At 37.8% G+C, this 14,063-nt stretch overlaps 1 protein-coding gene across 1 annotated transcript in view; it reads right to left on the minus strand.

Annotated features, from left to right (window-relative positions):
* Nucleotides 1-14,063, minus strand: part of LOC122766696 (pyruvate carboxylase, mitochondrial-like) — a 329,387-nt gene that overhangs the window by 36,895 nt on the left and 278,429 nt on the right. Inside the window, exons 18-21 of the mRNA XM_044021770.1 lie at nucleotides 13,349-13,516; nucleotides 11,418-11,499; nucleotides 927-1,084; nucleotides 121-207 (exon numbers count right to left, since the gene is read on the minus strand). Of these exons, the coding sequence (XP_043877705.1) occupies nucleotides 121-207; nucleotides 927-1,084; nucleotides 11,418-11,499; nucleotides 13,349-13,516 (495 nt within the window). The remainder of the gene's footprint in view (nucleotides 1-120; nucleotides 208-926; nucleotides 1,085-11,417; nucleotides 11,500-13,348; nucleotides 13,517-14,063) is intronic.

A 14,063-nucleotide genomic window follows, 5' to 3' on the forward strand; every position in this document is an offset into this window, starting at 1 on the left:
GCCTTTAATATATCCATGTCTGTCACACTGGGATTCTGGCATGAGTCGAAGCATCAGAAACTGCACAGCTGCACTCACAATAATGACGGGGATTGTGTCATTTGTTTTATCATGTCTCACCTTAATGAGATCCCCTAGTAGTTTGTTGGCTTCGGTGTAGGCCTTCTTCACCTCCTTGAATTTATTCCCAAGTCCCATACTGTGAGCCTGCAATCAACCACAGTCAGACAGTATAAGTGACAGTATAAATAAGCAGAATAAAAATAACATTTTTTAAATCCATCTGTTTCAGTAAAATGCACAGTTTTCGGGGCAATTTAGAAACAGCCAGTGATTTAAGGTTTATAATTTGTTTCGTGACACCCACAGCTCTTATATTTATGGTGAAAATGCTAACTAAGGCCAGATGTGCCAGTATATCATCCACTCTAAATTTGTAAATTTGTTACCTATAGTGCTTTGTTTAATATTCATTCGTATTTAAGTCACGATCAAGCTCTGGGATGTGTTTACTTCCCAGTGGGTGCACAATGATGCAGATTCAGTCACTATGGAAACGTCTGCGATTGGAAACAGTCTAAAAAATGTTTGCACTTAATGAGCTGTACAACATTAAACAAGTTAGTCCTGCATCTTCAACAATACTGTATTTAATCAAAAATAAGTCAAACAGTAAATGTCCAACAGTACATTTATTTTCAGAATATTTCAAAACACAGCCTTGTGCCCAATCCTCAGTTGGTAAATATTGTGAAATGCACATTTTGCATCAAAATCAAATAATGCCAAATACACTTATTATATACAGGGTTCCCACAGCTTGGTTGAGGACCAAAGTGTACTTACTTACTTCTTTTCAAATTCACAGACTTTCAAGGATTTCAAGGACCTGTGGGAACCCTGTAAATATAAAAAGGTTATTGTACCTGGAAGTGAAGGTTGGTGTACTGTCCTCCTGGTATCTCATTCTCATAGACATCAGCGTTTCCAGATTTCATGGTGGCGGTGCAGTCAAATGGAGCATAAAGGCCTCTGGTTACTTCCCAGTATTCACTGTAGTCAAACACCTTCTCCAGAGCGATACCTGTGAGAGACCAGATGAAAGGTCAACTCTGTTTTTGATCTCATTTTGATGTTTGTTTTTTTTTATTTGTTGATGGGTTATATCCATATATATATGGCAGTGTTCACTATTTCTTGTGATCCCTTGTCAGGCATGTGTCCTTTGTTTGTGCCCCTCTCTCTTGAGATAGGGAGGGTGGATGAAGAAGGCTGTACATCTTATCTTTTGTTAAGAATTTGTTTATTTGGTAGTTAAAATGTATGTGTTATATGAAATAATGACAATGTTTAACCTTTGCAATGTTAATACCTTCAATAAAGTAGACTTTTTTTTTCTAATGGTCACATCTATAGCCATTTAACACTTAGTTAGCTATTTACTTCATTGGAAATACGAAATCGAGGTAAAAGTTTTATAATAAGGTATGATGCACTATATAAAAACTGCCAATTCATACTTAAAACAGCAGTACGTATAACTTTGTGGTAGTTTTTCTGTGGTGATGTTATTATTCTGCCTCTGTTTGGTCTTTGAGATCAGAACATTATTTGTATGCTTCGTCCTTTTATTTGAAAACCAGTAGTCCTGTGAAGCAAGTGTTTTCTGAACAGTCGACTTCACATCTGACACTTTTCATGGCCACGTCTTTGTGTTTTCAGTCACAACTCCAAGTGTTTGCAGCTATCTCACTTGTCGCTGTCTTGACATATAATTAATCACTTCCTGTTGGCAGACAGGCATCACAAGACCTAAACACTGCTATACTGAGAAACACAACAAAGACATGGATGAGTTGTGCTGAAACAGCCATGTCTGACCACATTTGACATTTTGTTTGAGTGGAATGTTAATATATAAGATCTGCACTACACTTTTAAATCTGAAATATGTCATGACAGGTATGATAATTCTGACCTTTTTTCCCCCCAAAAAACAGGGTATTGGTGTGATACCGTATTTTAAATATGGACTTCAACCTGCAATTTTATCTCAATACTGGGCTTATGCCTTTACATTTGGTGTATGATAATATAAAGAAGAGTTTTAGGATTATATATGTTTTATTTTTAAAGAATACAGTACTCTGTCTGCCAGAACAACCATACCCATTCGTTGTGTCTCAAAACCCAGCCTGCCCTCACTCTGACAGCAGCTCACTTTTGGACAACTCTTTAAAATTACATTAAGATGAGAAATCTTTGGAAGTGTATATATTTTAAAGGGCAGAAAAGCTTGAACAAGCCTCAGCAACAGCGATGGTAAAATGCAATATTTGCCTGTGGGGGCTTGCGTTCACATCTTGCATTTGCCACTTGAGAGGTGCTGATTAAATCCCTGTGATATTTTGTGACCATAAAAAAAAAATATATCTTACTCATATTCATGTCAGCCTACTACAGCCAATGAAAGCAGATTAACCTGAGACACAAAAATCTGCTTCAAAGCCATGAAAAAAAAGAAATGGTGTTAGACTGAGTGCCTGGGTAATGGTGATAAAAATGATGTGTTAATGAGACAAAGCAAGCTTTTTACAACCAAAACAACTAAGTGACAAGCTTGAATTTTCAGATGTGCTTTCTGCCATGAACTTGGCAGGGAAATAGAACTTCTGTGAAATTATTGTGGAATTAATGTGGATGTTGTAGCTCTTCAAATTCAGATGCCTGCCAAGCTAGTCAGCGTTTAGGTATTTAAGCTTCTGTTGAGAAATTACAGCTTCCATTTAAAAAACAAAGTGACAGCAAGTAATATTTTTCCCACCTCAAACTACATTTGAAGATGTCATGACTTACAGTTCGTAGGCAAAACGGACGCAACTTTCTTTCAAAAAAGAGTGATAAAAATATTCAAAACACTGCATGACAATGTCGAGTTCCCTCCCCTTCTTTTTTGTTGGAAGAGGGGAGATGAAGATCGGGGGAGGCGGCCGCGCACGCACGCACGCGCGTTTCCACAGCAACCGATACCAACCAATGGTAGGGAGAACACCGTTAAGCAAGCGTAAATGTGAGAGTTGAATTTCGCTTGACATGTCATTAGCTAGCACAATGTTTTAGTAACTCACATGGCAAAGCCATTGAAGTGTATACAGTATATTTGCCTTTTCACACCATTTTTGACATTTGTCAAATCTGTTATGTTAGAGTTTTGAGAGTGAGAAGTTCAACTCAGACGACCCCCACAGAGCATAAGAGAGTAGTGTATTACAATAGATTAGAGACCATTCATCCAAACTGGGGATATATATACAGTGTTGGAGACAAACTGCTATGGGGATTGGTACATTTCCAATTGGTCATGTGCTGCCAAATGTATAAAAAACCATATGAAGAGGTTACTGGATACTGTGTTTCTTGTTTGTTGGTATGCATGTGTATTAGTCTTTCAGGCACATAAGCATTTCCAATCCATCCATAGATCAGTGATTTAAATGGCTACTTGGCAGTGATAAAGTACATCAATACAGAACTCATTAGCAATGCAAACTCACTAGAGTGGGAGACGTGCAAACAGACAGACACGTAACCCATATTTTCATCGAATTGTGTACCTTCTCTAGACCGAAACACATACAAACAAAGTCACACACACAGACTGTGCTTGATGAGATGATGAGGGCTAAGCAAGATGCAGAGATGAAGACAGATGAGATACTCAGGGAGAAAAAGAGGGGAAACTCAAAGTCAGACAGATGAAGAAATGAGGAAGGTAAACAAGAAGCTCGCTGTGTTTTTAACTGACACTCTCTCGTTTTAGAAGCCGAGTGTGTCAACACACAAACAGGTAGGCCTGTCAAGTGTAGGTGTAGGATATGATTAGATAGTGAAGGAGTAGAACGGGCTGACGAAGAGTTTGTCCCTAAAAAGAACGCCACCTTCGTTATATGGATCTGGAATGGCTTTTCCCCAAATGACAAGGCACAGACGACAGTTACTTGCAAAGTTTGCACAGACAGGTTGGCTGGTTAGATGCGACAAACCTTTTCTACCACATGAAGACACAGCACCCTAAACTATATACTGAGAGTGAAACAGCGAGGGGTGCAGGCACATCACAGGTCAATTTAGACCAAAACAAAGCATTTGATAAAAGCAGTCCATATGAGAAGACTAGCAAGTGGCGGAAAGAACAAAAGTAAAGCAGTTACATTTTACCTTGAAAACATCAGCGGGTGATTGACACATTTGGCCTTTGACCAGGGAGGGACTTCAACCGGTAACCCTCGGGTTATAAGCCTGGTGACCACTCTGCTATGGGCTGCCCATCTGTTCAGAAATGTTCTTTGGCCTACATGCTCTCTTATATATTGTATTTCTTTTAGGGCTATGTTTTTCCATCGAGACATAGTTCAGTTCAGTTGTCTCTGTACATTCTCCATGGCGTGTTTGATGCACTGCTACATCATGGAGCTGAAAACTCTCCATCATTGAAATTCATGCTTGTTACACAGTAAAAGGCATTAAATGCTGCACCAAAGTGTCTCATCATTCAAGTGCAAACGTGTTTGTGAATATGCATGATTTTTCTTTTTTCTTTTTTTTGTTAACAAAATGCATGGATGTTTGCACAGAGTGGCTGACTGAATAAATAAGCTGACAGCTCAAAGACTAATGAATTTATCAGTGAAGCCCTGCATTTTCCTTCAGGACAGGGAGATTCTTAGGGAAGATATCAAAGAATTGTGCGAGAAGGTGTGAACACAGAGCATGTTTTAAAGACGTGAAACAGGCATATTAACTGCTGTTTATCATTTTATTACTCAGTGAGAGGGAGGGATGAAAGGATGAACAGACCATGTGAAAGAAGTCAAAATGGCACAGAGAGGGACAGAGAGAGAGAGTGAAGAGGCAGCACAGGCACATAACTGACTGCTAAGAGAGGGAGAGAGAGGAAAGCAGTAAAAAGACTAAGGTCATAAAAAGTAGGGAAGTGTCCAAGGCAGCGCTCTGCTTCATTACAAAATAAGTGAGATGGGCAAACGGAGATGGAGGGAGAGCAGGGAGGGAGAGAGAGAGAGAGAGAGAGAGAGCTACAGAGATGAAAAGAGGAGACAAGCACAAGGTGACAGATATAAAAGAATCCAAGTGAGGAGGAGTTTGTCTGCATGTGTATGCATAATGCGGATAACCAGGGTCACATTAGGATAGAATATGGCTAAGCATGTGTGTGTGTGTGTGTGTGTGTGTGTGTGTGTGTAATCCTGCATCAGACTCAAGTGAAACAAATTGAAATTCCACAGACAAACTGACGGTTGAAAACCTCCCAATCTTGAGAGATGACCTTGTCCCCCTTTGCCCCATTTTCTTTCCCAGTGTATTCTACGTTCACAAACTGATATTCCATGTCTACGGGAAGGGAGTTTATCTCACACACTGTCTGATGCAGGGATTTCTCAGTTTTCCTACAATGCCCAGAACAGTGTTTGCTCTAAACTGGATGAACCTGTTGCATGTAAAGAGGAAACAGCAGCAACAACAGGCTTCATACGTGTATTACAAAGACTGCTTCTTCTTCTACGACAGATTTCCCCATGTGTGATTGTCATTTAAAAGTCCAGTGTGTAAAATCAGGCAGAATTTATATAAATGAAATAATTCTCCAGATTTTTTTAACTAACTGAAAGCTACATAGGTTTAACAGCAAGCTCCAAAGGGACGAGTGAGGTGAGTGATATTCAGCTGAAACTTCACCAATAAATGGTGATACATTTTACATACTGCACCTTTAGGAATAAGACCTGGAGCCTCATGTATAAACTTACACGCACAGATAGCATGTATAAAAATGTACGTGGCGTGGAAGTTTGCAGATCACAGCGCAAACTCTCGAGCTGCCGTGCTCTGCAGACTCTCGTCAGGTGGAGACGCTGCAATATTAAGCTCCGAAACTTATCACAGTGTTTCAAAATAACATTCTTAATGTGTCTACAGTGACAAACATGTGACAAACAATACTGATGCACCACGTACGTTTCAACATATGTGGATAACATCAGAGAGGACATTGAAGACGAAACTGATCCCGTGTGCAAACTCTGAGACAGTGAGAGAGAGGGAGACTCAAAGTTTCTCTAAGTCTTACTTTGAACAAATGACTGAAATTCATTTTCCACAGATGAAATGAAAGCTTCGCACTCTTTCATACATGCTGGTTGTTTGTCTGTTGACATGTTTCTTTAATTAACTTTAATAAAATTAAAAATGTTTTAAAGAGTAACTCAACCCCAGCTGATAACCTTACGTTGAATTTAATGGGGTTCTTGTGCTGTCTGATGACGCGAGAGACATGGTTATCTTCAGTTGTGTGTTACTTCTTTCTATGAAAGATCGTTCATATACGGATTGTAGAAGATTGTTTATTGTACAGATATTATGTCCATATTGTGACATGAGACAAGATATGGTCTTAGATTTGGGATATCATCATATCGTGTTATGGTATCTCTGATGACTTTCCCTGGTTATAAAGGCTGTTGAATTAATAATCATCATATTTATTACAGTGAATTTGGGGAATACACTAAATGTTATGAATTAAATATTAAATACTGATTATAAAAAAACATGGAATCAACAAAATTAAAATAACAATTTTAACATTAAAAGGCCAAATAAATAAACCAGGTATTTTCTGAAAAAGAAAAAACATCTCAAAAGAAAACTTTTCATGAGAAACAACCTGAGCACAGAACAATTGTGATATTTTTAGGTTATATCTCCATATACGAGATATATGGGGATATAACCTAAACATAAGGTAAAATTCTCTTAATTACTTTTCCCCCCAACAGCAACTACTTCTGAATTAAAGTACCAAACAGTAACAACCTGCTTTTTATATCCATAGTAGCCTGCACTACAGCAGGAGACAGAATACACACTGTGCAGTGTGAACATTGTTAACATAATTAACTGTGGTTCTGAGAAATGCAAATAAGCTGCCAGATCAAGTTAGAAGAGCCGAGTCAGTTTCCCCGATAGCATTTCTCTGCATATAAGCAGCAAACTTCACATCAGTTTTACTTCTTTTAGCCTGTTTTCCGTTCCTTCAGTTTTATCCACTGCTGTACAACTGGCTGCTTTCATATATTTTCCCACTCTGCACCCTTCACTGTGGGTGGCAGAGGTCACACAGAGTTATCAGAGGAGGGAGGGGCTTTAGCTTTTTCAAAGCCCATGAAAACAACTTAACAGTAGCAGAATACAATGAAAACACTAGAAATCCATCCTTCCACTTAATGTTCAATTCCCTGAGAAGATGGAATAAACAGTGGAGGTCCAGAGAAAAAGAGAGAGAGAAACGCAGGCTTTTGATTTATACAACCACACAATGAAAATGAAAGGTACAAGACAAGAACATTTCTGTAGCTGTAGGCACACATGGAGAACACTTATAACAACATTAAGCTTAAAAATACCAGAAAGTTGACGATCAGAGAGGCTACAAAGTGAATTAAACCAAAAGACGGAAAACATTTGGACCTTTTTCACAGTCAGGGTGCATAAGCACACATTCAAAAACCTTACATTCCTGAGAAAGAAAAGTATTTTCTGTGAATGTTTGCAAGATGTACAATTATTGTTAATTTTTGTTTCTTAAAAGAATTCACAATACCATAGCACTGTGAATGTTGGAAAGTACTGAATGTCACTGTAATTAAAACGGTATATTTTTCAGAATAAAAAGACCCCACATCATAATTCATTCAATACTGCTTTGTTGTGTTTAGAACATTTACAGTGTATTTCCATGCAAGAACCCCACAAAATCCTAGTCTCACGACTCTACCTGTCCAGCTGTGTGGAAGTGGGCTGCGGAGCTCTGTGAACCAGTGTTTCCAGTTTGCCCAGCAACAGTGAATACTATTTTCTGATTGGCTGATAGGTCGCTAATTTCAAGACAGCTGTATGAATGAACTACACAGAGCAATCTGCCTTCGCATCATCGATTCATAGATAATTCATTTATGTGCGGTGACTTTTATCACTTATCAGTGTGAGAAATATCATGTGTGGCGTGTGAATTTATTAAAATGTGTGTGTCTGCCACCAGAAATTACACAGCAAGCTGCCGCTGCCACAATTTGAGCTTGCTGTCACTCGATCATCACGCCCCCCAGCGTGCTCACTCACCCCTCTGACCCCTCCCCACTCACTGATAACTCCCTGCCCACTTTTTGTGGATGCGGTATTGTGCGGAGGGGGATTAGTTCCTCTTTAAGGTCCATTAGTGAGTGACCCATTTTGACTCACATTAAGTATTAGGTGCAGTACATTTTAAACAAGCTACTTTTTTTACTTTAACTTAATTTTTTTTTTTACTAAAATAGTGGTACTCTTACTTCAGTAGAATATTTCAGTAGTCTTTCTACCTCTGGTGAATGTGCATGTCTTTCAGGGGACTGAATTGTACTTAAACCATAGGCAGAGTTAAGGTGTAACTAATATTTTAAGTAATGCAGTGAGATAAAATGAGTGCGTGTGCTGTACTCCGTTTTGAGTAACTAGTGTGCCCTGGGGCCTAGTTGTCTGTTTATCTACTTTATGTAAATAATAGGAGTTGCACTGAAATTTGTGATTAAATAATGGTTGTTGTTTATATTTTAGCAACCCCCAAAGTATGATTTTACTGCTTTCATGGGGTTAAGTGATTTGCCCAAGGACACATCAGCATGTAGACTAGTTGAAAGACGACTGGCTCTTCCATCGTGCTACAGTTGCCCCAGAATGGAGGCTGGGAGGCACATAAATACACTCATGGGAGTATGGGTGGATCCATGGGGTTGCCACCCCAACTTTAATATATTTATATGTATTAAAACACATTTTCATAAGTCAATTATGGCTCCACAGAACCTCAGTCCTTCATGTCTGTCCCAACTCTACAATATAAAATAAACACACATCTCCCAAACTGAATGGTTTTACCAAGCTCACTACATCACTACGATGCCGTCTGATGGCACATACATCTGTCACTTTCTGCAAGGGTACAGGTTAAGTGTTTAATATTCATATTGTCTTGGTAACAGCATCAGGAAAGAGATGATTAAATGCCGCAGGGTGACGCCGTTACTGAGCTCCTACACTCCTGACACTAACACACCTGGGTAAAGTCGCTTCATATTCACACAGTCTTCAACGTGTGAGTGTTACGGGCGACTTAACTGATGCTGTAACTGTCATTCTGCTGCAGTGCACTTATTTAGTTTTTGATCAAACACGGGCTGTTTACATGATGACACAAACTGATCACAGCTAATTATTGCCTTTCAGATTAAGACACGCAACAATATCCTCTGCCCCACTTCTGGAACCTAATGGCACACCAAGAAAATATCTCTCGATCCGTCACTGTCTGGGAGAAGCCTTTACATGTTCCAGGGAGATTCCTCAAAGCAGAACCTCAAGGCTGTACTGAGTAAATACAGTATGCTTCTAATCTGCGCATATTTTATTAATGTATTTCGACACATCTCCCTGTTTTTCATCCTCAAAGAACTGAACTATCACTAAGTTGTATGCGTTGCTCTTTCTTACCAAAATTAGTAATGCACTTTGTGATTAATTGATTAGCTAATTGATTTTCCCCCACATGAGGAGTCATTTTTCAGGCAGAGAAAAATAATTCTTGTTAAGACTTGTGCATTAACAGGGATGTGCCATGTTTTATTTATAACTACGGCACATTAACAACAAATTCAGACTTTTAGCTGCAGCTTTATTCTGAAACCTTTATTTATTATTATTCTGTATTTAAGTCTATCTACACTCAACGCTCTGTAATGACAAAGCCAAAACAGGATTGTACCAACGCCTATTGGAATTTGTCCCAGTATGCCAGGTGGTAATTTCTGGCATGTATGACAGTAGTACGCTGAAGATCAGAGCGAAACTCAGATTATACAGTCTGTGAATATACTCTGCTGCTGGCATTATTTTATTTATTTATTTATTTTTTTGCTGCTGGCATTATTGTATTTTTGATTTTGAGGCTGGCCTTATTAATAAAATTAGACATCCTCACTGACTCTGATCCCTCTTGAGGACACTATGCATTACATTAATGCTCACACCTCTTGCAAATCTATTCTGCAATGCAACTGTAAAAGTATTCATTTGTATATCAGTGTATTGTATCCTTTTATCTATTTTATCCTTTATTGTCTGATTTTTTTTCTTGCTAATTCTTGTAAACAGTTAAAAAAACTACAAGAATTAGCAGAATGACATCATTCTGCCTTAATCTTTATTGATCCCAAATACTTACTATTTATAACGCTTACCCCAGTGCTGCAGCATTGAATAAGGAGGCGATGACTGGCTTGCAACTTCTGTGCATTTATATGTGAAAACACAGCTTAAAGAAAGATTGTTATTATTAAAGATTATTACACAGATGTGGGGATAAAGCTGCACTTGATCCAGGCTGCGTTGGATACGGAGAGGCGCACGGCGCAGGAGTGGTGCATAGAAAAAAAAGGTTGGTGTGTCTGCACCAGATGAGGGCCACGCACCCTTGTTGTCTGATATGTTCGATGAGACCCTCCTACTGTAAATATTTTCATTTATATATTTATTCTTTGAAGCATGAATATTAATCCATACAATTGCAATGCCTTGACTTTAGTGACATAAGTACATACAAACTTAGATTAAAAAAGATTGTTTCCTGATTTTCCGTTTTCACTTTCGGCCAACAATTTTCATTTCGGTTTATCCCTAGTAACAACTTATTAGTGGGTTTTCTTTTTTTAATCGTTTTTATGAAATTCTTACGTAATTATTCTATTATTAGATCTATTACATTATCAGGTTCAACATGCCATGTACGATAAAGGAATTTTGAATTTGTATAAATGATACAGTGTGCATTGGATTGAGTCAAGCATTTTTGACTAAAGACACTTTTTCACCGAGGATTAGAATAAATCCAGCACACCTGAAGTGTATTTAATGAGCATGTGTGTGATCAGCACAAAGACCCAGCAGCTCTTCCACTCAACTGTCCTCATCCTCTGAAATGTTTATTCCCTTTTCTTGTTGCTGTGTTTGTTCTGCACCAAATACAAAAGTCAATTCCTTATATACCAGCAAATATTTATCATAAATAATTTTAATAATAATTTAACTGATTCTGGTATGCATAATTATACATAGGCATAACGTTGAATAATTCACAATCGTACTGGGTTAAGGTTAGATTTAAGACATGGAAAATACATTAAACAACACTAAATGTTTAAATGTAGTATGGGGGCGAAAGTGTAACAAAACGGGAATGTGTTTATGATCAAAATGACTCACTGAAAACAATGACAAACACAATCAGTGGTGTTTCACTGCTCACTTACCAGTGTCAAGCTCTGTCCCCTTTGTGCAAGCAACAATGGCTCCCATGCTGGGCTGAGAAGTCATACCCGCCATCGAGTCCACCTTCAGAGAGACAATCAATATTAATATAGTCTGAATAAAAGCCCTAATCATTGTGAAATGACATTACACCTTAATGGATTGATTCGACATAAAGTGCCATGTACTGTTGTTGTTTTTCTTTTCTTTTAGTAACTGATTCATCATATGAGTAGTTGCTTTCTGTAGTGTTTGGACACAAATCCTTTTGAGTCAATAAAATAATCAACTTCTTAACTCACTCATTAACCAAATATTTATCTATTTATTCGATAGTGTCTGCAATTTTGTACCTAATGTCATCACTCGTCTGCAAATTAGTGAGAATATTATATATACAATTATTCCTAAATAAAAGTGTAGGGCATGTGAGTTAAGACATTATGGTACATATATATACTATATAATTGTATCAACCAAGTATGTTCCCATCAAAGGTTAGACAAAATACAGACTTTAACAGTCTATTTTTGACTCTGTATAAGTAATCAACAGGTATTCAGTATCATGTCAACTGATAATTAGATGATACATAAATACAATTAACTGTTAGTAGTCTATAAGTTGTTGTTTCAAGTGTTTCTAACACTAACCAGTGTGTATGGGGGAAAAAAAAAACAACTTCCAGTACTGATTATTCATTTTTTAATAAATAAAAGAAGATGTAAATCTATTTATTTAAATATTTAGCCCATATTAAAGTAATTAAAACTGGACTTATCTTACACATTTTGCCAACTTGTATATTTCCAATTCCTATAATAATTATTTAAACTTTTATTTGGTGTCCTGTTATTCTGCTGTTCCTCCAGTGAAAATACCTCATGAAAATTAGTGCAAATACTCCCTGTTCTTGTAAATAAATATAAAAACTCTAGACACTCTCGTGAGAATGGGTGAATGCCACGTGACGTAGTGCACCCATGGAAATTACACTCTGTTCAGAAATAAGCTCAGCAGAATACCCACATCTCGTGAGAAGTAATAAATAAATAACGGTACTTCAAATAGTACCAGACAGTACCGGGCCACTTCAAGCACTGACCCCATACAAAAGTGCCTATTGGCTATCAATAGTATTTTAGCATTGTTTTTAATCACAATTTAAATAGTTCTCCGTTTATTGTGTCAGCATCTTATTATCTACTTCTGATTTGTCTGTTGCTTAAAAGTGAACAGGAGAGAAAGTGTCAACTCATTCTCTCTTGACTGAATATCTGATTCAAAAGTAGACAAAATAAAGTGACACACAACATGCATTCCAGCACCATGTTATTATTGAGAGTGAAGGTGCAAACAAATTATTTTATTTCTATTTTTTTTAATTGGGTTTGTGTGATCCATGGTGGACAGTCGGGTGTTTGTTCCACTCAGTGCTACAAGGAACTGAATGGCAGAGTGGCACACAACTGCAAACAGCAGCCAACAGTTTTACTGAAACTGCCCGTGCTGGCACCGTGCGTCAGTGAACACGCCGAGGGAAATGTTATTGGCTTCAACCATTCTTTTTTCTGTCTTTGTTTCAGTGACATTTCACGATGCAAAGTGCAGAGGTTGGGATGAAATTCATATTTGGTTGATGCTTTTTATGCTTCACACTTTATCCTGAACATAATACATTAATTTGAACATTAAGGTTTTATGATTTACCTTTCACAATGGTGTTAATTATGTTTCAGAGCACACAAATAACATCAAGTACAACATTTAAAGCCACCTTCATTTTTAATAATAATGGCAAACATCTGAATTTATATAGTGTTTTTCTAGTGTTGATGACCTCTCAAAGCACTGAACAATGCAGTTCTGCCATTCACCCACTCACATGCATATTCAGCCATCGATAATAACGCAAGGAATCATTAATACTCACGGCCACATCGACTACATCAGCTCCAGCCTGAGCACATGCCAGCATAGCGGCGACACCGGCTCCAGCTGTGTCATGTGAATGCACATGGATGGGTACATCCGGGAAACGGTCTCTCAGAGCGCCAATCAAAAGCTTGCTGGATTCTGGCTTCAGTAGCCCGGCCATATCCTGGTGACAGAAGAGAAAGCGTTGAAGGAAACACACAATATTTCACATAAAATTAAGTTGAATAACAAAGGAACTACAATTTAGAGTCGTTCCCCAATTACAATATTGGATATAAAGTAATGGACCAAGTGGCACAAGATTAATTGAAACTACTTGTCTTTTGCCTCATTAGAGAGAAAATGTGCACACAGCACTGGTTGAAGGATGCTCATAAAAACTATAGAGCACGTCACAAATATAATTAGATCATTTAATGGAGCAAATACTGACATCCTGAAAGCCACCAGGACTGAGAAAGAAGGGTTAAAAGAAGGGTATCGATGACCTACATGAATGAATCACTATTAAATCCAAATAAACCCAGATTATTGAAGATTAAAGTAAATTTAAAACAGCTTTTAGGAACTTACTTTTGTAAGTACTCATCTACCACTATTTAAAAGAGAGGGCGTTTGAATTAATCTGATTCAAAAACCATTGCTTCAGTCACACTATTGTAGATTTTATAAAGCAAAGATTAACTAACAAAACACAAGAAGGTTTCACA

The sequence above is a fragment of the Solea senegalensis genome, linkage group LG3 (genome assembly GCF_019176455.1).
Source record: "Solea senegalensis isolate Sse05_10M linkage group LG3, IFAPA_SoseM_1, whole genome shotgun sequence".
Taxonomy (NCBI): Eukaryota; Metazoa; Chordata; class Actinopteri; order Pleuronectiformes; family Soleidae; genus Solea; species Solea senegalensis.